This window comes from Gouania willdenowi, unplaced genomic scaffold (genome assembly GCF_900634775.1).
Source record: "Gouania willdenowi unplaced genomic scaffold, fGouWil2.1 scaffold_395_arrow_ctg1, whole genome shotgun sequence".
NCBI classification, from domain to species: Eukaryota; Metazoa; Chordata; class Actinopteri; order Blenniiformes; family Gobiesocidae; genus Gouania; species Gouania willdenowi.
The window spans coordinates 1-25,543 of NW_021145156.1; the positions used below are offsets into that span (position 1 = coordinate 1).

Below are 25,543 nucleotides of genomic sequence, written 5' to 3' on the forward strand. Positions count from 1 at the left end.
TATATATTTGTATATTATCTATCCTACTTTATTTTCTACTACTGTAATGTGTGTGTTTCTGATCCCTATTTTTAAGTATTTTACTTAATTATACAGTTATTTATTGTTTATTCTTTCTTTTGTCTTTGTTAACGTTTTTATTCTTTTATTTGTGATGTGTTCTGTGGCTGTAACAAAAGCAATTGGCCCCTGGGATTAATAAAGGAATTCTGATTTATGAAATAGAACTTTTTGGTAAAAACTCACCTCGTCGTGTTTGGAGGAGAAAGAACACCATGCCTACTGTAAAGCATGGGGGTGGTAACATCATGCTTTGGGGCTGTTTCTCTGCAAAGGGACCAGGACGACTGATCCGTGTAAAGGTAAGAATGAATGGGACTATGTATCGTGAGATTTTGAGTGAAAACCTCCTTCGATCAGCAAGGGCATTGAAGATGAAACATGGCTGGTCTTTCAGCATGACAATGATCCCAAACACATCACCCAGGCAACAAAGGAGTAGGGCATTAGAAGCATTTCAAGGTCCTGGAGTGGCCTAGCCAGTCTCCAGATCTCAACCCCATAGAAAAATCTATGGAGGGAGTTGAAAGTCTGTGTTGCCTAGCGACAGCCCCAAAACATCACTGCTCTAAAGGAGATCTGCATGGAGGAATGGACCAAAATACCAGCAACAGTGTGTGAAAACCTTGTGAAGACTTACAGAAAACGTTTGACCTCTGTCATTGTCAACAAAGGGTACATTACAAAGTATTGAGATGATCTTTTGTTATTGACCAAATACATGTTTTCCACCATAATTTGCAAATAAATTTATTAAAAATCCAACAATGTGATTTCTTTTCTCCTCATGTTGTCTCTCATAGTTGAGGTTTATCTATGATGAAAATTACAGGCCTCATCTTTTTAAGTGGGAGAACTTACACAATTGGTGGCTGAATAAATACTTTTTTGCCTCACTGTACGTATGTAAAGCTGCTGACCTCAGGATACTTGGACTTGAGGCTGTGGTGCATTTCTCTGAATCGACTGTATCGTCTGAACACTGTCCATGTTTCGTCTCCCACGTTGATCTGACAGACAGAGAAGGTCAGGGAGAACCTGCATACTCCTTCATATTAATTTCATTTCTCACACACACACTCTCACCTTGACCTCAAACTCAAAATGTTCATCCTTTCCTTGTCCTCGAAGGACGTATCGAGGAATGCTGACTCTGATTGGATCAAAGCGTCCTGGACCATCTCTCGCAGGAGGACCAAATAGTGAGAGCTGCAGACAACACAGAGATAGGGACAAAGAGAGAAGATGCAAAGAAACAAGGATGAAGAAATACAGACGCAAAGATCAACAAGGACAAAGAGAGAGGAAAAGAAAATAGATCAAGATAGAAAGACAAGTTCATAGACGAACAGACAGGGAGGAGGACAGACAGAGGTGTGAAGTAAAAACAGGGCAAAGAATAAAGAAAAGATTTGGATTTATGTTTTGAAAACTTATTTAACTTTGAAAGACATTTAGAGACTGAGGACGTCCTCTTCAGTCCACCTTTGGACAGCTTGGACACAGGCAACCAATCAGAGTGTGAGCCTCAGCGGTTGAACCAAACGTAAGGGTCCAGGTCTCTTTGCACTGCGGTAAGACATCAGATTGTCTTCTCATCTCTGGAAAGATCACGTCCACCACCAACATGTCCTCCTTCTGCTGCACGATGACACAGCGGACATCAGAGCATCTCTGCACCTTAAGGACCTGGAACTGAGGACGGGTCGGTACCACAGCAGACCTCGCTGGCACCGGGTGAAAGACTGCGTCCTCCTGCAACAGAGCTAGATGACTGTCTGTTACCAGGAGCTGGACAATGTCCTGCTGAGCGTCTTCAGGGGACAGTAGAATCTTCACACTGGTGTAGAGTAGAGGACGGACGTCCGCAAGGGACGGCTTGTCTGGACTTTGCATGTTTCCATGGACCACATAGACTAAGTCTGCTAGAACCCTTTGAAACCTGGAGGACACTCGACGGTCTCCCAGAACCATGTCTGAGACGTTGGACTTCCAGTCCAGAGACAGGACCATGAGGTCAGAGGACAGTAAGGGGTGAGCGGAGACACCCTCAGGAAGACCTTCAGGATAAAAAGCTCCGAGTAAGGCCTTGCAGACGTCCTGACTCAGCTCTTTGCTGTAAGTGAAAACCACTAAAATCACGTCCTCTGAGACGTCCAGCAGACGCAAATATTGTCCTCCCAGACCAATCTGGACCTCTTGGACCTCCTGTAGGCTGAATCGGTGAAGGTCAGTCCAGGTTTCTCCTGAAACCACGGTCACATCCTTCCCAGACAGAACCACACATGCTGCTTCAGGAACCGGTTGCTTCAGGTCAGCAATCTGAAGCCAGAATACACTGAGAGGGTTGGACGGATAGGACTTCATTCTGTTCATCATGTCTGAAGAAGACAGGGGCGGGTCCACCAAATGCTGGAGAAACATTTGAGGACGGAGGTCTCTGAGGGAGGACACAGAACCAGCAGAATGGGTCAGGAAGGTGGTCGTGTACCTGTCTATGGCTAAACCAGCCAGGTCGGTTCCTGGTTCTGAGATGGATGGAGCAGGTTCTGGATCATGTCTGAAGAATGGGAGGAGATTTAGTTCTCCATCTTTAATGTTCCTGAGAATGTCTCGTGTTTCCTGAAGTTGTTTTCCTGCGCCTCTGTAAACATCGCACAGCCGAAGAACACCCAGAGGCTTCACTTTCACCAGTCCAGGTTCTTCACATACTTTAGTTTTCTCTGGTTCTCCAGGTGTCTCAGTTTCTTGAAGTAGTTTAGATTCTTTATGTCCTTTGGTTTCTAGAGATTTTTCTGTTTCTTCAGGATCTTCTGATCTCTGGTCCATATCTCGTCCACAACTGAACCACCCTCTCCCCATCCTCAGAGAGTCAGAGAACCCGTCTAGAACCTGTGTTTGGTTCACCGTCTGTGAGCACAAGACGGTGACAATGACTACATGGACCAATGAGAGGAGCCCACTGTTTCAATTAGTCTATCAGCAGCCAATGAGAACACTGCTCCAATCATTGCGTGATTCAGGATTGTCAAACATACAAATCAGTGCCCAGTCAATCACCCCCCACCCCCCGATGGTTAAAACCAGACAACCATCGTCATGTCTGTACCCGAACATTTGTGACAATATGTGTCTTTTTCCTATCCATCATCCAAGGCTCGACTCCCACCCAAGATCCACCCAAAGGCCGCACAGACAAATCAGGCCCCTACCCCTGAGGGTCTGACCTCGCCCTCCCCAAAAGACTGAACCCCAACCAAGGTGCGGTCTTAACGATAGGTGTTCCCATTGAAGACAGCCCAGTCGTCCCAGGTTCAACCACAAAACCAGATCGGACTCCCACTGAGGGTCCCACAGAATGATCAGCCTCCAAAAGTGTGATTAGTTAATGTGTGAGGCTCACCTCACATTTCGGCCTCCGAGGACTCGCATCAACCTCATTTGTATTGTCCTGCAAAGAAGAACAAGTAAGTTTCATCACTGTTCTCTGGTTCAGACCAGTTCCACAGCTCTGTGGGTCTGAACCATGGGGTAGGGAACAGGTAATTACCTCCACACACACTGAGGACATGGACTGTTCCAGGGCGTTCACGTGGTTCATCTGACTGAGGCGGCGCTGAACCTCCTCCTCGATGTACGTGTTGATCCTGAGGGAAAAAAAGTTCTTACTTCAGAGGAGAACGTTGTGGCTTGGATTGTGGAGGACTGGAGGTGGGGCGTACCGTTCATCGGTTAGAGTTGAATGGTGGAGGACTGGGGGAGGGGCATGCCGCTCATCGGTTGGTGAAGTCAAGCACTGCATGTAAGGAACAGAAACCTGCTCCACCCTGAGCACAGGAGAGAGAAAGGAACCTGGAGAATAAGTCCAGCCTCAGTTTAGCAGCCAACTTCAGATTAGACCTCTGACCTTTGGTCCATGGGGTCAGAGGTCATGGTCTGGTTCTTTGGCTCAGCCTCCTGCCGCTGTTGAAGGTCCTGAAGAAGCCGTTCGAGCTCCGCCCTCTCCATCCTCTGTCTCTGCTCTATCTCTGACAGCACACGCCTGAGGACACACAACACGCTAACAACATGAATACTGTTAAAGAAGCAGTATTCCTGTTGTCCACTAGATGGTGATGATGAGCTGATGAACATCACTATTAGATGGTAAAAAGAATGGTTTAATAAACCAGTTCCTATGTTTTGCGTTTTAAGCTTTGCTGTTCAGAAAATATGCAAGTACAAATTAAACTATTTAATCAATGTAACTTTAACATAAGAGTATGTTAACATGTTTTTTTTCTGATTTTTAGGCAGAAAGGCCTGCACAAAAATCTGAAGTGCATGTGTTTGATATTTATGTGTTTGTCAGGACTTTGTTTTTTTAAAACATGTAACTTTTGAGTTACTGCAATGATTCTATACATCATAAAAGTGTGTTTTACTAAAGGTTAGTGAAAAACTGGGATAAAGTTCACAGCAAGTTGAAGCTGGAGAGATTTTTTTAAACTCTAAAAGTCACAGCTGTTAGGAGAGATGGGTGTGGCTGGAGGTTCAGGTTCAAATAATAACACGTACACACTGATAGGACAGAGGAGAAACCAGCCGTTTGCTCACAGAGCGGAGCTCCTCTCTCCGTGGATTCCAGCTAGTAAGAAGAATGGAGCTGAGACCAGATCTTCTGGACTTAGAGCTGTCCCAAACCATTATTTATTGATCCAACAATTAATTTATCAGGTAAGGATTATTCAACATTAGTTGATAAATGCTGTTATTCATACCATAAGGATCTCAATCCATCACTTGTTAACATTTCAACATTTAATGAACGTTTCTTTATTTAAATACAAACACTGTTTTGCAACTCATTGCACAAGGAAAATAGATTCAAAATAGTCTTCTGAGGTGTGAAAGGTTTCTGGTTTTTCTTTTAAATGAAAGCTTCAACACTGCTTTGTTATGGTAAAGAAGATGACTATTGACAATAGTAGATCAGTTTCAGCTAAATTCAGTCCAAATATTTATTTTAATATACTACAAACATCTCAGAGGTACAACTTCCAAAATAAAAAAATAGTATTGATATTATTAAATGTAATTAATAATATCAATACTAATATGATACTAATTGATTTATCTTTGAAGTGTAGCCTTTGAAATGAGCGTGTGTTTTGTTGCCATAGTGACAAAGTGCTCCGGGTGTTTATGGATAATCAACAAATTACAACATCACTGGAAGGTTGAAGAGTGAAACACTTTTAAAGACCGTGTGTTGCTCCTGATACTAGCGCTGCCCCTAATGCTGGTGCCCACGCTGTTATTGTTTGTGTGAGTCTTTCTTGGTCCTAAGAATTTAGCGGATTAGCAGCTAGATTTACGGTGCATTACCGTAAATCTACCTTACCCTGAAGCTGAATTGAGGATTAAGTCACGGCTACAGCTCAGTTGGACAAAAACAAACTCAACTGAGGCATAAATCTGCCAATTGTTTTGACTACGGAGCCTTGAGTGATGACAAGTCATGGAGCCTCCATGGACTAATTGAACTCTGTGGACTAAAACTAACCAATCATTGAGAAGAGTTAGTTAATGATCATAAATAGAACCTTATTTCTAATATCATTTATGCTTTTAACTCTGCTACACTATACAAATACCAACATATAAATAAAGCTGAGTTATGAAAATCCAGAGAGACTTTCTCCTGAATTAACTGAATATGTTTCAAAATGTTCCATGTGAAAGTGTGCTTTTAAAGGTTATCTAGTTAAATAAACCCGTCCTTGGGACCACTCAGTTTTCCAGGCCTCTAAAAATGACCCAGTCTGAAACAAGTGCCAAGATCTGGAGGAAGACTTCTGGTTACGACCAGAACATGTGACCAAGACCAAGGCTGGAGCCAGGACCTGAGGTTGAATATCTGGAGATATTAAAGGGTGAGGCGCTGTGACGTTAGGGAGGGACAACGCGCACGCACACACACACAAACACACACCGTACCGTTTCAGTTCTAGTTTCTCCAGCTCTTCTCTCTGCTGACGCTCCAACTCCAAACTGGAAACACACAGGAAATGTGTGTGTGCGTGTGTCTTTGTTGTGTGTGTGTGTGTGTGTGTGTGTGTGTGTGTGTGTGCGCTGACCTGGGGTTGTAGAGCATGACTGTGGACAGATTGTCACAGGAAGTGGAGAGATCGCACATGGACAAACTGAGAGATGACAGCAGGCCGCTCTGAGAACAAACACACAATATTACATACACAACAACTACACACATACACACAACAACACAACGAGACCTTTCTCTTCTCTCTGAGCTTCGCTGCTTCTTTGGGATGATTGAAGCGAAACATGTTTGTTCTACCCAGAAGAATCACAGCACCTACACACACACACACACACAAATGTAACAACCACAGCTGGAAAAACACAGGGTGCAGTGTGACTCACCCTGGGTGAGGGTTGCAGGTTCTCTCAGCAGGGCTCCGTTCACAGAGCACTGAGCCTGGCCCAGAGGCACTAAGGTCACCGTCCCTCCACGATTGTCAAACATGCAGTGTTCACTCTGTAGGGCCACGCCGTGGAGGACTGTGGGACCCACAGTGAGCTAACAGTTAGCTCTGAGCTACACAGGGTGGCTAACAGTTAGCTCTAAGCTACACAGTGAGTGAGCAGAGATTATTTTAGGCTTTGATGTAAACATCACTGAGAAACTATTGCAGCTAATATCAATAGCACAATTATTGATGATCAGAGCTAAAAATCAATGAATGATGATGATGAAGACTCACTGATGTCCTGCTCAGAGTTTGCATCGACTCGACCCACAAAAGTTTGACCTTCCTGAAACACACATACACATGTGTGTTATAATATGTAACCTTGATGATGCATGTGTGTAGTTGTGTGTTCGTGTGTGTGTAACCTTGAGGTGGTAGAGGATGATTCCGGTGCTCAGGAGGTCATCGTCGATGCCGATGAGATGAGGAAGTTCTGAGTCTAGAATCACTCCGATCCCTTCTTTCCTCAGAGCCAGAGTCTGTTCCTGTAAACAACAACAACAACATCAGAATCATTTATTAAGGGCCACACAACAGAGTTGATGGAATTTGTTTTCGGTACAGCACATCATGCTTACATCTCCTGTGTCAGTCACATGCCGTACATAGTTACAGACAGTTAAACAATGCAACAATACAAAGTTACTTTAGGTATTCGTTTAGTGTCCGTATGGCAGTGGGGACAAAAACTGTTAAATGTGGCTGATTTGGCTGTCAAAGCCCTGTAGCGCCCCCCAGAGGGCATGAGTGTGAAAAGGTGGTGAGCAGGGTGTGTGTGTTATTTTCAATGCTCGCTGTGTGACACGTCTGTGATACAAAGTCTCTATGGATGGGAGTGCATGGCCAGTGATTTGGGGTGATTTGTTGATTAAACGTTGGAGTTTTATGCGTAAATGACTGTCCAAGTTACTGTACCAGAATGTTATTGATGATGCTCTCAATTATGGCTGTGTAAAAACTGAAGGAGGATGTTGTGTCTGTTTTTCTGCCGACAGCTCGAAAATTTCAGTCTTATTGTTTTTTGTAGGTATTATCGGCATGCTGTTTCCATTTGAATGTGTTATTGATGTGTGTACGGAGGAATTTGAAAGTGTGTGTGATGGCTATGACTTCGGAGTTGATACAAAGGGCTGTTATAGGTGTTGGTGAATGAGAAGTTAATGAGTTCCTTAGTTTTTGATGTGTTGAGCTGAAGGTTATTGTTGTGAAACCATGTGACTGCTTGGTTGACCTGGGCATGATAATGGTTTCATTATTGTCAGTGATGAGTCCAATTATTGTTGTGTCGTCTGCGTATTTAAAGATGGATACTGAGTGTGAGAGCAGTGGTCTGCAACCTGCGGATCTTTGAATATTTTGCATTAGCTACCTGCAGCTTAAAAAAATATATAAAATAAAATAATGAATTATTTGTTACAGAGGGTATTCATGATTAATTACATTTACTTCAAATAAAATCAAGATATAACAATTTGTTAACCTAAAATAAATCACACTGTGCAATGACTCAGCACATTCCTACTTCACCAGGACCATCAACTTTCCTGCATCTGTGGCTAACCTTAAGTTCTAAATCCCTGGTAAGAAACTAAATCAACAAAAACACTATTCTGGAAGAAAATACAGATTTTATATGTGTGGGAACAGATTCATTTAATTGCCAACATGCTGCCTTAATATACATACTTGATACGTTGCAATAAATTAGAAATTAACGTGTGTTGACCGACATGATCATGTGTTATTAAATTCAAGTTACTTTTTGCAGCCCTTCAAATACATTAACTCATAAAATTATTCAATATTATTTTAACTGTATAGAATTTTATACACTGTATTGTCTTCATTGAGGTTTTTATTTCGGCTCCAGAAGGATTTTAACCCAGGCAAGATTAGGGAAAATGGCTCCTTTGAGAGTAAAGGTTGGAGACCGCTGGTATAGAGGGTGAACAACCAGGGCGATAGGACACACTGATGAGGTGGCACCGGTGCTGACGGTCAGGGGTTGGGATAGGAGGCCACTTATCCTAACCCTTTGTGTCCTTTCAGACAGGAAGTTCCTAATCCTGAGACATAAGGAGATGTCAATGTCCATGAGGTTATTACAGAGATTGACTGGGTTAATAGTGTTGAAAGCAGAGCTAAAATCAATAAACAGAACATAAGCATAGGTGTGAGAGGACTCAAGATGGTAGAGTATCCTGTGAAGAGCCAGGGTGACTGCATCCTCAGACCTATTGGCCCCATATGCAAACTTTGACCTGTCCATTAGGGGCGTGGTGATTTTTTTCAGGTGAGACAGAATTATGCGTTCAAATGATTTCATGAGGACAGATGTGAGAGCGATTGGTCAATAGTCGTTGAGACACGATATTTTATTGCTTTTTGGTACCGCAATGATAATAGATTCCTTGAAGCATGTGGGTAGCGAGCACTAGCGGAGGGAGCTGTTGACGATGTTGGTGTATATTGGGGCTAGCTGGTGTGCACAGTGTCTCAAGATGGGCTGACACCATCAGGACATGCTGCTTTCCTCTTTTTGGTCTTACTAAAAATATTTCTCACCTCCTCCTCCTGGATGTAAAATGGTGGTGATGGTGGGGGGGAAGGAGCTGAATAGGATAGAGTGGGCAGCTGCTCGAACCTCCCGTAGAATGTATTTAATTGATCTGGGAGGTTTTGGTTGGTGTCAGGTGAGGGAACAGTACTGCTTTTGCTTATTTTCAGTTTTCTCCAGATAGTCCTGATGTGATTTGTGGCTATCTGCTGTTCTAGACTTTGTGCATCCCTAAATTTTGCTTTCCTAATAGTGGCCCTTAGTTCATATGTAGCCACCCTGTGGTGCCGCATGTCACCCTCAGTAAATGCCAGGCATTTTTTCCTGCGTAGGGTTTTAATATCTTTTGTGAACCACAGCTTATTGTTGCCGTAGATTTTCAGTTTTGGTGGGGATGTACGTTTTGACGCAGAAGTTGATGCATGACGTCACAGTATCCGTCAGCTCATCCAGAGTAAACACCTAACCATGGTGATTTTGCTGGGTACTACTCCAGTACATACAGAGTGAATCCTGAGGTTAGAGAGTCTAATCATTGATTTGGATCAATCATCCTGAAAACAACGTGCGAGAGTTGTTGACATTTTTGGCAATAATGTCAAAAGTATTGCTGCCTTGCTTTGAACAAGCATCATTGGATTTTCACAGACTTATTTTGTACAGTTCTAGATGAATTTGGAGTTTTGTTGATCTCCATTTACACTCAGCTCTTCTACAGCCAGATTTCAAATTCTGCATTATCTCAGTCCTCCTTCTAGGTGTTTTCTGTGTGTTTGGTTTTCTCTTAGTTTTGATTGGAGCCACCACATCTATGACATTACAGACTTTTGTATTAGAAGAGAATGCCCTTTGTGCTTCTTATTTGGTGGCACATCGTGTTGCAAAGTTAAAGAAACCCCATACTATTGCTCAGGACTTAATTTTACCCGCCACAATAGACATGGTAAAAGAAGTGATGGATCAGTCCACTGCAGATAAACTCAAAACTATACCTCTGTCTAATGACACCATAAGTAGGCGAATTGAAGACATGTCGCATGACATCAAACAACAGACGACAGCCCGACTTCACACAAGCGGTCATTTTGCTATACAAATGGACAAATCTACAGACGTATCAAGCAAGCCAGTTTTGATTGTTTACGTGAGACGTGTGGGACAGAGACTTTCAAGAGCAGTTTCTATGCACAACAGAGCTACCAACCACTACAACCGCTGAGGAAATATTTAACTCTGTGGACCTGTACTTGAGCTCGGTGGGCCTAAGCTGGGACATGTGTGTTGGTGGGTTAACCCTAACCCATGACAGGGAAAAACTTGAGGGTCGTGAGGAGAATACTGGAGAAGGCTCCCAGTGCAACCTGGAACCATTGCTTTTTACATTGAGAGGCCTTGGCATCAATGGATATACTCCACAAAACATTAAAACATGTTATACAAGCAGTAAGCTACATCAGGTGGAGTGCAAAAAATAGCCGATGTTTTCAGAAACTGTGCTTAGATCTTGGAAGTGAACATTTGCAGGTGTTGTATCATGCTGAGGTGCGCTGGCTTTCCAGGGGAAAAGTTTTGTCCCGTTTCTATGAACTAGGATTAGGGTTATCCCCCTAGCTCTGATAGTTTTGTTAGCACAGGCTGGTAGCGAGATAGCTTTATCCACAGTCGTATCATTATCATATCCACAGTGTCCATTAACCTCAATGTTTACTTGTATTCCTCACACTGTAGTCTCCAATTCAGTAATCTTTTGGAGAATGCTGCTGTATTCTGTTGTGGAAACAGCCATTCCTCTGCTAGTTAGCTTGCTACTTGTAGCTAGTTAGCTTGCTACTTGTAGCTAGTTAGCTTGCTACTTGTAGCTAGTTAGCTTGCTACTTGTAGCTAGTTAGCTTGCTACTTGTAGCTAGTTAGCTTGCTACTTGTAGCTAGTTAGCTTGCTACTTAGCTTTCCAGTTGAGCCAGCGAATAAAAAAGGAGTAGATGATTACCTCAGAGCCAGAAGGTAAATGATAGTGTTTGCCGTTGAAGTATTGTGTGTTTTCTCAGAAGAAAAACTTCATGTTTAGTAAATAATTTCCTCTGTGTGTTCCAGTTTGCTCTTCTGGCAGCTCAGCTGCCAGAAGTTGATGGTGAACAACCAAATAAATGAATAAACCAATAGCGGTGAAAATATGAGCCTGATGGAAGTAATAAAAGGTAATAAACACCACAGGTAAACAACAACAGGAAGATGTACTGTGTTCTACCTTCAGGATGTTTTGGGTCTCGTTCCATTTGTTGGTCCATTCTTTGGTCAGTTCCAGAACCTGTACCAAGTCAAGAGAAGTAGTGGGAAGTCACGGTCTAGCAGTAAACCAGTAGAATAAAAGCATGGATCAATAAAAGTATCAAAACAACCAATGGTTCCTCTGGTTTCCTCGGAGTGAAGCTAGCAGTGTTTTCTTGTTCTCTAACCCTGACCACCTGCTGCTCTACATTTATCAAAGAGCTAATATCATCCTATCAATGCTACTAATTTACAAACTGAATACATTGATCACCATCAGACATTTTTCATTCAAACAACGATGTAGTCATGCACCTGAAATGTAACCTAATAATTCAGCTTGTGACCACACCGTAGGGGGGGCTAGTGTGCCACTCTGTTCAGTTCCAGAGAAAGACCCTCCCCCAGCAAAAAGCCCAGCAGGGGCTAACTCTGAACAACTATTAATACTTGTTGGGATAAGATGGACTAAAGACTTGCATCTAACAACTAACAGCAGTACCATGTGACCAAAATTCCACAACATCCGAAGCTTCAACACTCAGAAGAATCTTTTCTGAGGACCTGATAGAGGACTGACCCGAGCCTCATTCTGGTGCAGCTTTTCCTCCATACTGAGAGCGGTGGGCGAGTCTAACAGAGCGACCTGAGAATAGAGAGAGAGAGAACACACACATTAGTGTGTGTGTGTGTGTGTGCGCGCGCACGCACGTGTGTACCTGGTTCCCCTGCACCAGCAGAGCTTTGAGTCGAGCAATCTCTGCTCTCAGTTCTCTGATCAGCCTGACGTTGGCATCCTCGTTGATGGTGGGTTTGTTGATGATGTTCTTGGCTCTGTTGGCGTATCGCAGCGTGCTCAGCGTCTCGCCGTAGTTCACGTCGGCCGGAGAAACGGCTGTAACAAAGGCTCTTTGAACTCATCGCCCACGGTGCGTTCAGAGAATCGTTAGGAGCGGCTGAACTCACTGGCAATCATGATAGTTTTCGAGTTTCCTCCCAAACTGTCCCTCAGCAGCCACGTCAGCACCGAGTCCCTATACGGCACAAAGCCACGCCTCCTCTGAGTGCCGTCGTCGCCATCTGACAAGTCCGCTACACACGTTACACACACGTGTCACAGCTTCGCGCACACACACACACGCACACACGCACACACCTAATGCAGAGATGACGTTCCCCAGCGTCACCAGGGATTTGTTGATGTTCCCTCCCTCCTTCAGACGCAGGCCAGTTGCTCCTGTGGCGTCAGCACGTTCACTTCCTGCCAAATCCACCAGGTGGATCTTACTGAGCGTCTCAATGGGCATCTCAGCATCAAACTTAGCCTGAAGACAACACACACACACACACACACTCAGTGAGAGTAACCGGCAGAAGCAGAACAGACCAGCAGGGGAGGCAAACACCACTGATGAGTAAAGCAGATGTATCTGTAAAGAACATTTCATACACAAGGTAACACAAGGTGCTTTACACAAATTAAAAGTTCAACATCAAACAGTTTAAAAATCAATAAAAACATGAAAACTAGCAGTAAAAACATTACATGATCAATAAAATTTTGATAAATCTCCCTCTCAGTCAAAAGCAGTAGACCCTTGGATTTAAAAATGTTCTAATATGATGCTGACTTCAGTTCTGCTGCATCATAACAACTAAACTGTTTGCTTTGGCCCCAGACGGTAGGTGTTTTCCTCTACCAGGGGTAACCTCGGTCAATGGGTGGAATTACGAATATTTTATTCAATCTATGCACTACTTCCTGTCCCACACGGGCTTATTTTTGTTAAATTGTTACAGCACAACTCCAGCGTCTGGCAGTATCTGCTGCTGAGGGACTCAGCAGTTACACAGCTGTGCTGGAGTTAAGGGTGTGGTGGAAATAAGGGGCTGCTCTGCTGCAGCACAGCAACCCTAACCCTAACCGCTGATCAGAGACTGCCATCTCCAGCCTCAGACACCTAAAACAGAAAAGAGAGAGAAGCACGAGGAGAAGGCAATGACTGCATTAAAAACACAATACAGGAATACAGTGGAATGAGAATGATATATGGGGTGGACATCAGTGTAAATGGTGTGAAGCAGTGTGAGCAGTATGATGGGTTAAGCAACAAGGGACAAAAGTGGGGGGTTGTTTACAACCCGTCACAAATGTGTCTGACTGGACATCATCTCATTACAGCCCATTAGAGCTGTGTGTGTAGATGGTGGATCATGTTTGAATATAATGTTGGTGTTCTACTAAATAATCTTAGTTCTTAGTTCCTATTTTTAGGTTTAGAGCTTTGTTCCTGGTGGTTAAGTTAATGCTATTATACGGTATATGCTTTAGTAAATAAGTAGGTTTTGAGTTTACTTTTAAAGGTGTAGAGAGTAGCAGCCTCCTGTAGTAAGACTGGGATCTGGTTCCAAAGGGGAGGAGCCTGGTAGCTGAATGCTCCGCCTCCTGTTCTACTTCTAGATACTTTAGGAACTTCCAGAAGACCATCAGACTGAGAGCAGAGTGATCTACCTGGATGATAGGACACTAACAGGTCTCTATAGATATACAGGAGCTAGATCATGTAGAGCTTTGTATGCTAACAGGAGGATTTTAAACTCTATTATAGATTTTACAGGAAGCCAATGAAGAGAAGCCAATACTGTAGAAATATGTTCTCTCCTGTTAGTACCTGTTAGTATTCTAGCTGCAGCATTCTGAATTAACTGGAGACTTTTTAGTGACTTACTAGGACATCCTGACAGTATAGAGTTATAATAATCTAATCTAGATGTAACACATGCATGGATTAGTTTTTCAGCATCACTCTGGGTCAAGATATTCCTGATTTTATAGATATTATGGAGGTAGAAGAAGGCTGTCCTTGTGATTTGTTTAATATGAGAATTAAAGGATAAGTCAGTATCAAAGATAATGTCTATGTTTATTACTGTGGTGCTGGGTGACAGAGTAATGTCATCTAGAGACACTATTTACTCTGATAATTTATCTCTGAGGTGTTTTGGACCAAATAAAATCACTTTGGTTTTATCCTGGTTAAGAAGGAGAAAGTTACGACTCATCCAGGATGTGATGTCATTAAGACAAGCCTGGAGTTTTAATAACTGATGAGTTTCATCTGATTTCATTGAGAGATAAAGCTGTGTATCATCTGCATAGCAATAGAAATGTATATTATGTTCTCTGATAATGTTACCTAGTGGAAGCATATATAATGTAAAGAGTATTGGTCCTAAAACTGAACCTTGTGGAACTCCATGATTAACTCTGGCGTGCGCTGAGGGTGATAGTGAAGGGCACCTGATCACTATAGCTTCACTCACACTACACCTGCAACTACTTCAATTAGGTTAGTTTAGTGAAAGCTAGGCAGGCAGGTACATGTGTGATGGACTGGTGCACATTAATCTAGAATTAATTCACCGCTCACATACACGCACCCACCCACACAATGTTAACAATGAGCCGATAAGCTCACTAAGTGATCGTTAAACACTACATTAGCTTTGATATTACATTAATATTAGTAACGTAATATATTCACAGGTGAAATGCTAAATGCTAACAGGTACATTATTCTATTCATATTATTGGTGTGTTTCTATTTTTATTGTTTTGGACTCTTGATTGGTTCATGTTCATAACAATAAAGGATCCTTAAAAACCTCCCAGCATGCACCTCTGCTCTGGCTGCAGCCCAGACCACCTGTACAGGTTACCATAGCGACAACATCTTCATTACGGTGAGAATCTCACACATTATAAGCACATATTTACACTTACATTAATGTACCTAAAGACTAGCTCCACAAAAGCAGAACAACATTTATTGACCCAGAAATTAAACTGATCTTAACTTTATAGGCTCAGTTTCCTCCTTTGTTTTCAAATCCCTTTGATGATGAAACCATCATGAACAGAGCGTCAAAGAGTCTTCATTTTCAAATAAATGCACCGCTATTTGGTCTCATTTAATCTCTCTCTTTCTCCCACTCGGACTTTGGTTCTCTTTCTTTTCCTTGTGACAATTTTGTCAAAACAAGGCAGCATTTTTAATGTTTCCGTCAAGCGTGAATAAAATTACTGCAAATTACCAACACTGACTGTAAAGAGCAACTTCTTAGCTTTCATAAACTGGTATAATTTCTCGGATAAAGCAAATATGAGCGGAGTTACGGCCATTTAAGGTGTTGTGTTCAGGGGCCCTGGGACACCCATTCCGTTCATAAAATTCAGCCATGAAATCAGGACGTGTCCGGGTAAATCTGGATGTATACTGTAATTTCCGGGCTATAATGCACACTGTTTTATTGGCCGCATTACAATAATTTAGCAATTTTCTTAGAAAATCCACACAAAAGCCACAGCCTAACATAGGCCGCACTCTATTGGCTGATGAGGGTAGGAACGGGCAGGTAGGTGGGCTGCTGTACTCAAGTTAGGTTTGATGGAAGTGTTGGTGTTTCAACTGATAAGTGTCCTTTACTACATGAATCTCACACACACACACACACACACACACACACACACACACACACACACACACACACACACACACACACACACACACACACACACACACACACACACACACACACACACACACACACACACCCCACACACACACACACACACACACACACACACACACACACACACACACACACACACACACACACACACACACGTACGTAGCGGCTTATAGTCCGGAAATGACGGTACTTACCCTACGCAACAGAAGATAAGGAAATTAACAGCATGTACTGTCAACAATAAACCCAGAGTCGCTTAATGAGGACGTAATGAAATACGTGTGTCGTAAATGAACATGATGACGTGTTTGTCTGTGGGAATTGAGTTGAGCTGGTGATCGCATAAACCGTGCCAGAGGAGGGACGGGGAGGGGGGATTCCTACTGTAAGATTGGAACAGCCCGAGCTGACAGTATGAGTGCACCCTTAGTAAAACAGAAAGTGACCCCAGCTCCTACCTGAGTGAACTTGATGGTGAAGATGGCGTGGGAGCGGCTGCTGACGTCATTCATGCCGGTGCTGGCCGTGGTTCGGTGGATGTTTCCCGCTTCCATCAGTTCCTCCACATCCCCAAAGTTCTGCACCAAGTGTTTGGACAGGCCTGGGGGCGGGGCAAGAACAGTGGGCGAAGGAAGGTTGTTAAACCCTGTAACCGATCCACGCCCCATCCTAGAGTCAGGTGACCTCACCCTCCACGTAGGGGCCGTCCTTTGGGTGTTCTCGGATCCTCAGGTTATCCGTCTGAGAGCTTTTCCTCCTCAGCAGGTCTCGTACGCGCTCAGTGTAGATCTCCAGGTAGCTGAGAACAGAAAGTCATTGAGCCTGACAGGAAGTGACACAGCCACCCAAAGGAAGTGACTCGTCCAGTCTTCCTGTGCCCACTTACCTGACCTCAGTCCGAAACGATGCCTCGTCCAATCGAGTGGCCTCAGAGACACGCGAGAACAACGCCTCACAGATCCTCGGGATCAAACCAACATCTCCCTGAAATGGACCAGTAGAACAAGGAGAACAATTAGAACCAGTAAAACCATTAGAACTAGTAGAAGGGCCCTATAAAATCTGTTTTATTTTTTCCAATTCCATTTTATTTTTTCCCACATTCCATGTTTTCCACTTAAATTTTTTTAATTCCATTTTTTTTTGAAGAAATATTTATAATTTAAAAAATATATATATATTAGTCTTTAACTCCTGTGAGGAAACAAAATAAATTTAAAAAAAACCTCATAATTAAACAAAAATGTATGTCAAAAATAAAGTAATACAAAATTAAAAGGTAGATATAAGGGTCCTTTCACACATACTGTACCTCTTTGCTCCGCACCATGCTTCGCTTCCTCAAATACTCTGGTCTTTTTGTGATGTGAAAGGTCACTGAAACTCTGGTGCGGAGCAAACAAGTGAACTCTGGTCCTCTGAAAAATGTAGGTCTCGGTTCGGCTCAAGTGAAGCATGGTGTGGTCTTTAACCATGTGAGAAAGAAACCAGGACCAAACATAAGACTTTACATTGAAGCACAATTGCAATGGAGCAACTCCATCAGTGACAGAGCAGCAGCTGCGTGCCTGCCGTCACGGAAACAAACACGAGCACACAATCACAAGCCAGTGCTCCAGCAGCAACACACACAAATGTCCGTCCGTCCATCCATCCATCCATCCATCCATCCATCCTTCGTCCTGTTGCTTGTCAGCACACAAAGAAACATCACAGTTCTTCACTCCATTCCGTAATTCTCCCACATCATTCATTTATTTCACTCATCTCTGTTTTAACAAACTGTTCACATGATCAGCGATGACTCTGTTTTATCTGCATATATATTGTCATATCTTCACATATTACACACCCTACACAAAAAAACGACGGAGTTTTACAGGCACAGCGAAGTTAAACGGGCACTGGTGGCTCTGTATTTAGGAGTCAGTGATCATTTGCTTTGTTTTTAAATAAGCGGCCCCCCGGAAACATTTCTCCATAAAAAAAACTTTCCTTGCCCCACGGTGACGGCGTTTCATGCTGATTCTGTCCATTTCCATGTTTAACCGCAATTCCGTTAACGTGGATTTTATAGGGTCCTACACTAGAACCAGCAAAACCACTAGAACCAGTAAAAGAATTAGAAGCATTAAAACCAGTAGAACATTAGAACCAGTGAAACTGTTAGGGTTTTGTTTTTTGATGTTACTGAATCGTTAAACTTTGTAGCTACAGAAACTTGAAAAGTATTTGACTACTTTATTTTTAAAACTACTATTAAGTGACAAAGAAACGTCCAAAGTTTGCCTCTGTGTATTTACTATTAGATTCACTTGATTGAACGTAGGAAAGCTGCATTTTCTTCAACATAAACAGTTTTTATTGGCTCCCCTTGTAACTAAAAGCACTGATTGCTAATCAAGAATCGGTTTGAATCAAATCCTGAGTTGTTGGAAGATTCACACCCCTAATACTAATGCTTCAAAATATTTATTTAGCACTGACATTATTACAATGCACAAAATAAAATAAAATGTTGAACTTGAGTACACTGATGCATAGGTTAAATAATAATGTCACTTTAAATGTGTTCCCCAATGAAAACAAAGTGTGGTAATCATCTCATTAGAACACGGTTACATTCCTATTGAGGATGATGAGCTCAAACATTACAAACCTTCACCATCACAACAAGAACCTGAAAGCCTAACGGACTGTTGGTTCTCATGTTGTGTTCACGAACACTTGGATGTATGGGACTTACTGGACTTCCCATCATGGTGTAGGACTTCCCAGAGCCCGTCTGTCCATATGCAAACACACACGCGTTGTAGCCTTCGAATGCAGCCTTCAGCACATCTGAGCCCAGGTCACCAAAAATCTGCAGGAGGAGTGAGGGTTACTACCAAGAGTTACAGTTACTAAAAAGGGAGGCGGAGCTTCAATGGTGTAGGACGCTCCTGCCAATTACATTAAAAATTGTAATTAGTTTGCGCTAATTGGTCACATATTCAGTATAATTCTGCTTCTTCAGACCTTTTCTTTGGAGGTTCAGCTCTGAACTGACTAAAATGTCTGGAAGGAACCCTAAAATCCACAATACTATTCAGACACAGCTGCGGCCTGGTCAACGAACTCCGCCCATGTCCTCGAGTGATCCGTTGGTCCCTGCAGGTCACCTCAACGTGTTCGTTTCCTGACACTGCGGCAGTCAAGCGTGAGTTGCTGGCCTCGCTGAGGAAAGATATTGTTGATATATTTAAAAAAGAACTTCAGGATACTCTTGGAGATGCTTTGTCAACTATCAAACTCGACCTGCAGGGGGTCAAGACACAGCTGGCGAAAGACAAAGCTGCTACCCATCTTTACTCCAGAGATGTAGACTTAGTGGAGGGCTGGTACTACTTAATTTTCTGGCCTATTATTGGGCTTATCATATCCATAAACTTTGCTACTGATTCAAATTTTCTGGTCTTTCCTGGTGTAATTTAGAACTATCTCCTGTAGGAGTTGTTCTATACCCACTTTCATTTATTTGTCATTTCCTAATAAACCCTCTCTAAACACTGATAACCAAGTGGTTCTTAATACATTAAAGATCTGGTATCAATTTAGGCACTTTAAATTTGTAGCTACACATTCCTCTGACCCACTAAAAAACAATCACTTTTTCCTCCTTTGTTTTCAGATCTGACATTTACAGTGTGGCATGACAAAGGTATTACACAGTTAAAGCATTTGTTTGTTGATGGGATTTTGATAGTTTTGTCAATCTGTCATCTCGCTACTCCCTTCCCAATATTCATCCGTTTTGCTATTTTCAAGGCCGGAATTATGTTTCTAAATGTTTTCATAATTTTCCCTCTTTACTTCCAGATCACCAGTGGGAAACCATGCTTTCATTTGTTACTAATCAAAGAGTAATTATTTCAAAGTTGTACAGTATTATTTTGGATTTTAACAACCATTCTACTGCCAAACTTAAATATACCCTAACCCTAACCCAGGCCATAGAGAGGATATGATCTTCCACCTCTTGTTCATAGGGGTGATGGGGAGTGTTCATTGTTTGACAAAGAAGTCTGTAATCCAATTTGATTGATTTTTCAAATGTTTGTGATTGTCCGTGTGCATTCATGTTCAAAAAATTGTATTTTGTGATTGAAAGTTGGTGTTTTTCAATAAAAAATGTTTTTGAAAATTTTTTTTACAGTTACTACCAACAGTTACCGTTACTGCAAAGAGTTAAGAGTTAGGGAGTTTCTGCCAAGAGTTAGGGGGTTACTACTAGGAATGTGCGATATTTTATCGTTTATGATTTATCGTCAAAAACATTCTCACCGGTAAGAATATGTCATCCCACGATATAAACAATAAATTCCCCTGTCGGAAATTAGCGAGGGCCACTGACCATTTATCCCACAATTTAGCCAAGAACGCCCCCAAAAAACCGTGTCCCACGGGACAAAACTGCCCGTTTGTTGTCAACAACTTATTATTCTCTGGAGCGGAACGTTGTTTATGGAGCTCCATGGTGTGCACCGCTCCCACACACACCGCCGTCTGTGTGTGTCAGGTGCTAGTCTCAGCTACCTGAAGCTAACGTGCAGTGATACATCATGGACCACTACTTGGTTAAAACCAGATAAACATCAACAAATTGAACCAATCCTAGTTCCTCCATCAGATCCACCTAAAGTTCTACAAACACAGGGACAGAGATGAACCTGTAGCAACGATTATGAACAGGAAACTCAACTAAAGCTAACTATGCTAAGCTAACACACCGACACACAGACTGGGCTAAGAGCTAATGCTAACCACTCCATATAAGGAATAGAACACGTCTAACTGTGATAAAACCACAGAACCATTGATTTGTTTATGGTCTGATTTAACACTTGTATGGAAGAATAGAAGCTAAACATGTCACACATTGTGTGAAATAAATGTTATCATAAATATTAAAATCACTATTAATCCGTCCCAACTTGTGAAACGTGAAATATTTTTTAATGATATTTCACGTGTTCACAGACAAAGCTTGTCCCGTTAGACTAATGTAACTATTGTGATTTATTCATCATAACTTTATGTAACTCATTATCAGATATAAAATATTCATCAGCAGTAAAAAAAAAACACTAATGAAGTTATTTGTTTTTTAGAAAATAATAAGAAGAGAGCAGGGAGGAGCGATTCAAAGTAGAACAATGGAAGGGTGGGGAAGAGTTGATTACTGTAAAGTGAGATATGAAGTTGTAGATGTGAGGCTTAACTATAATGCTGGTGGCTGTGGACAGAGGGAAGAAGTGAGTGGTAATACCTGAAACAGGTATTTGGGATCAACGTGTCTAAAGTTAAGCCCAGTACCAGTTTTATCCCACAGTCCAAGGCATGCTAGTGCATCGTAGACCGATGTATGTGCAAGAAACTGCCACTGTAAACCCAAGTGCTGCCCCGGACTCAAGGACGCAGCCAGAATAGCAGAAAGAGCGGGGGCCAGCGAGCCCAGGCAACCCCCCCCAGCCGAGCAGCCCCCCAGACACCAAGCCGAGAGGCAGCCACCGCCCCCCACATACACACCCGAGAAAGCACCTAGAAGCCTAGGAGCCAGCGCACTTCGCCACCGCCCCAACTAACCCTAACCCGGGCGAACCTAAGCACCCCCAGCCAGGTCCCGCCAACCCACACCAAGTGCCACCAGCGGAGCCCCCCCTTCCCACAGAGGCCACCCCCGATGCCAGCACAGCCCGGAGGACATGCTAGCGACATCCATGGCGACGGTGCGCTCAAGGGAACAAAGCTGAAGCGCCCAGACAGGCAGGCGGAGCGACCCACAGCAGCACCCCGCCACCCAGCGACCCAGGATGTAGGCGACCCCGAGCAGTAGCCACCCCCACCCCAGACCCCCCCGGCCAGGAGCCACAAACCCCACCACCCCAGGCCCCCCGACGGGCTCACCCCCAAGCTAACCCACCCGACGGAGCCCCGCTCACCCCCCAGGCGAAACCCACAGCCCCTCCACCAGTACCCCGGGCCGACAGGAGCCCCCCAACGCCCAACCCAAGAGGAGACCAGGCGCCAGAGCAAAGGAAAAGGAGGAGGGGAGAACAGGACAGGGGGACAGAGAGCAAGGGGAAAGAACGGCAGAAAAACACGCAGGCCCCCAGCCCCACGGGCCTCCTAGGCGTGTACGGAGGGGGCAGGAGAGCAAAATCAAACAGCCCAGCGTCCGGAGGACATCCAGTAGGAACGCACACCCGCGAAGAGGCACCCAGAGACCCAGGCAACCCCATAAGCCCAGGGAGATCCAGGTCTACAGTTTGATTAGTGTGTTAGTAAAGAATGGTGCTGGCAGTTCACGATATATCTCTCAATATTTGGCCCTTGCCTTGAGATGATGTCTTGTTGCATACAATCGAACCAGAATGGCAATATTCAATATATATATGAATGTTTTCTCTGTGATGTAATTGGGGTTCCCCCTAACTATTATAGCATAGCGTACATTTTAGTTTCTTTTTTCAGAGGCAAACCCCATAGTAAATCTTAAAAACCATTAATTTAATAAACCATTATTTTACAATGTTTCAGGTAAGTCAGTTAAAGCCATATGCCAAATGTCACACATGGACCTTTATTAACATAAGTATAGAGAACAATATCATTGTTTATAAAACAAATTATGTGCATTTCTGCACATTTTAAAAACAACTTCAGCTGACCAAAGTGCTGTATAGTTTTTAATTATTACAATTACCTATTAATTATTTCTTAATTATTACTGACAATTGTGAATTAATCAGATACTATTATCCAAAGTATTATAATATAACAGTTACCACTACTAACACACAGACATACTATCAGTATTTGGTCCGTGCTCGTAAATAGGTTTATTTATAATCACTCCCCACAACAAACAGTGTCTGTTCATGTAAATAAACAGGACTACTGAATAACAAGTGTCTGGAAGTCCACTTGAGATATTTATTCAATATTCAAGAAAAAATTGTTTCAAAACCATAAATGTAGCATTATTATCTGTGTACCCTTGGTTCTTTGGTTATTCCTTTTTAAAACCAAATCAAAACAAATAGTTTTATATAGTTATATAACAGTGTGGCATATTATTAATAATAACATGCCTGTGACACTTTTCCATCTGGTTACAGTTTTTTTTTTTTTTTTTACAGTGAAATCAACTGTTTTTAAAGCCATATTTTTGTATGATTAAAAACATATTGCACCGTAGTAATTTAAATAAAACTACTAGATACGTTTTATCAGTCACACAATTTAAAGTCTAACACTTTGTTAAATGTTACAGAATAGTTTTTATACTGTTTATTTAATGTCCGACACCTGAAAGACCTTAGAAATAAAATGGTCAAATCGTATTTCAGTGGTTTTTTGGGAGTTGATAAACATGTAAATGATTGTGTGAGATGTGAATATGACATCACATCATATCGATCACAGGCTTGTGAATCAAATCGAAATCATATCGCGACAGACTTTGTGATATCGGCAAACATCGTATCGCGATGAAGCTGGTGATTTTCACCCCTAATCAGCAACATACACAACCCTGATAGCACAGAACAATGATTGCTATCAAATAATAATCAAAATCCTAAATGTTGAAATGTTGCACTATACTATTAGAACAATCAAACTTGAAGCACTTTTTATACTCATTAAAGGTTTTTCCTTCAGTCTAAATTCCTGCTTGCCTTGTTCTTCACCTTGAACCAAAGCGTCTGATAAATTAAACGGTATAATTATTGATTTACACTAATAAGAAGTGAACGAGCATCATAATACAGCACACAGAATAAATACAGGAAGTTAGAGGAAATCCAGTTTGTTTACATGTTTGTTTACATATGTTTATTTAAATATATATTTGTTTATATGCTCGTTTGTTTACAGCTGTTTGGTACCTTGTCCTGAGAAGCAAAGGTGGGGCTCTGAGAGTCGTAGGAATCGTAAGAGAAGTCGTAGTTGAATGTTTTGGTTTTCTCTCTGTCATCAGAAACCTGAGAGAGGGGGGGAGAGGGAGTGAGTGCAGCGGAGGGGAGAGGGGTTAGGGTTAGGGGGAGGAGTCAATGTGACCTTGGGGTTAATGATGGAGGTTGTGTTTCCATCCATGGTGATGATGTTCCTCACTGACAAATCCTTCTCTCTGAAACACACACACACACATCTATATCAGCTGCTTGTCAGTCAGTGAGTCAATGGACTCATTTACCGTCTCATTCTTATTTTTTTTAAAGTTGAGCAGGATTCTAAATTATATGAAATTTTAGTGGAGTTGTTAATAATCATAAAACACCTACAAAGATAATTAACAAATAAACAAAAAACAACAAATAAACACAAGTACAAACGTCAAAGAAACGCATTCCCTTCACATTAACATGTCAGACAGTTTTTAATTATCTTAGAGTATAATTACACACATTTACACACGTGTGTGTGTGTGTGTGTGTGTGTGTGTGTGTGTGTGTGTGTGTGTGTGTGTGTGTGTGCGTGTGTGTGTGTGTGTGTGTGTGTGTGTGTGTTTTAAACTCACCGTTTGTTTATCGGTCGAACTCTAACAGCCACTCGGACCGAAGCCATGCTGGAACCGACCCCGGAACCGAACTATAACTCGAACTAACCCTAACCGACCCCACAGGACTAATGAGCCCTCACTGAGCACCGGGACGTCCTGGTCCTGGTCCTGGTCCTGGTCTGCTAAGGTTAGCTATGAGGCTAATAGCTAACTGCTGACTCTCGGAGCTACGGAGGCTTGTAGGGACAAATTAATATTGACAGCGACCCCCGAGCGCGCATGCGCACGTCTGCTGACTGCCATAAATTCTTCTTTTTCATTGTGTTTTTTTAGTGTTGCAGGTGAATATTCCGCCACCTACTGTTTCGGGGTGAACCTAATCTAAGAGAAGCCATCTTTAACTTCAGCTCCTTCATGTTTAACTTCTTCTTTCACAATGATTCTTTGATCTTTTCAGTCCTTCTGTTTGTCAGTTGATCACATATGATATAAATAGAATCTGTCCAAAGAAATGTTCCAACGGTAACTTCTTCTCCCTGAGATAATGTCTTTGGAGAAAATCCTCAAATATTAAGCAAACAAAACACGATTTTTTTAATTTTTTTTATAATCTAAAAAAAAAAAAAAAAAAAAAAAAAACACAGTTTGTATGGGTTTGTGTTTTTCGTCTTTTGGTTTTTAATCAGTAATACTAAGACTTGATTCTATAACGTTAAAGCTGAATAATCAACGAGATTATGATCAATAATCAATAATGACCTCACTAATTAGACAGACTGATTAATAATGCTAACGGGAGGTAAAGCAATGACGTGTGTGTGTGCGTGTGTGTGTGTGTGTGTGTGTGTGTGTGTGTGTGTGTGTGTGTGTGTGTGTGTGTGTGTGTGTGTGTGTGTGTGTGTGTGTGTGTGTGTGTGTGAGAGAACCAGAGTATGATTCTCATTGTGTTCTTCATTAAACAAATGCTCCTCATAAACTGTCTCTTTCTCTCTTTTTGCTGATGATATTTTATTAATCTTATTACCACTGTCCCTCCTCTGCTACAT

General features: G+C 42.3%; 1 protein-coding gene across 2 annotated transcripts; it reads right to left on the reverse strand.

The window, feature by feature from the left end:
• Window positions 1-804: 804 nt before the first annotated feature.
• On the reverse strand, window positions 805-24,798 carry kif16ba (kinesin family member 16Ba). 2 transcript variants are annotated; one of them, XM_028442105.1, is made up of 25 exons: window positions 24,516-24,798; window positions 24,056-24,125; window positions 23,884-23,979; window positions 18,699-18,815; window positions 16,839-16,936; window positions 16,642-16,751; window positions 16,411-16,553; window positions 12,576-12,744; window positions 12,386-12,499; window positions 12,139-12,314; window positions 12,000-12,065; window positions 11,400-11,459; window positions 6,962-7,081; window positions 6,828-6,879; window positions 6,487-6,624; window positions 6,336-6,418; window positions 6,180-6,268; window positions 6,040-6,093; window positions 3,968-4,102; window positions 3,783-3,887; window positions 3,611-3,707; window positions 3,464-3,511; window positions 1,546-2,970; window positions 1,147-1,269; window positions 805-1,070 (listed from the first exon to the last, which is right to left on the reverse strand). In XM_028442105.1, the coding sequence occupies exons 1-25, from the start codon at window positions 24,560-24,562 to the stop codon at window positions 954-956; spliced, it is 3,852 nt and encodes a 1,283-aa protein (XP_028297906.1). In that variant the 5' UTR covers window positions 24,563-24,798; the 3' UTR covers window positions 805-953. The 2 variants fall into 2 exon arrangements, with proteins under 2 accessions (XP_028297906.1, XP_028297905.1); XM_028442104.1 differs by having other exon boundaries at window positions 808-1,070; window positions 12,386-12,511.
• Between the last annotated feature and the right edge of the window lie 745 nt (window positions 24,799-25,543).

Bases quoted from the DNA above. Each gene is read 5' to 3' on its own strand.
- kif16ba (XM_028442104.1), bottom strand. From the start codon at position 24,562: ATGGCTTCGGTCCGAGTGGCTGTTAGAGTTCGACCGATAAACAAACG. The intron at 18,816-23,883 runs GTACCAAACAGC...CTCCTCCTGCAG, and splicing joins CCTTTGCTTCTCAGGACAAG to ATTTTTGGTGACCTGGGCTC. The intron at 16,752-16,838 runs GTAAGTGGGCAC...TTCTGTTCTCAG, and splicing joins TCGTTTCGGACTGAGGTCAG to CTACCTGGAGATCTACACTG.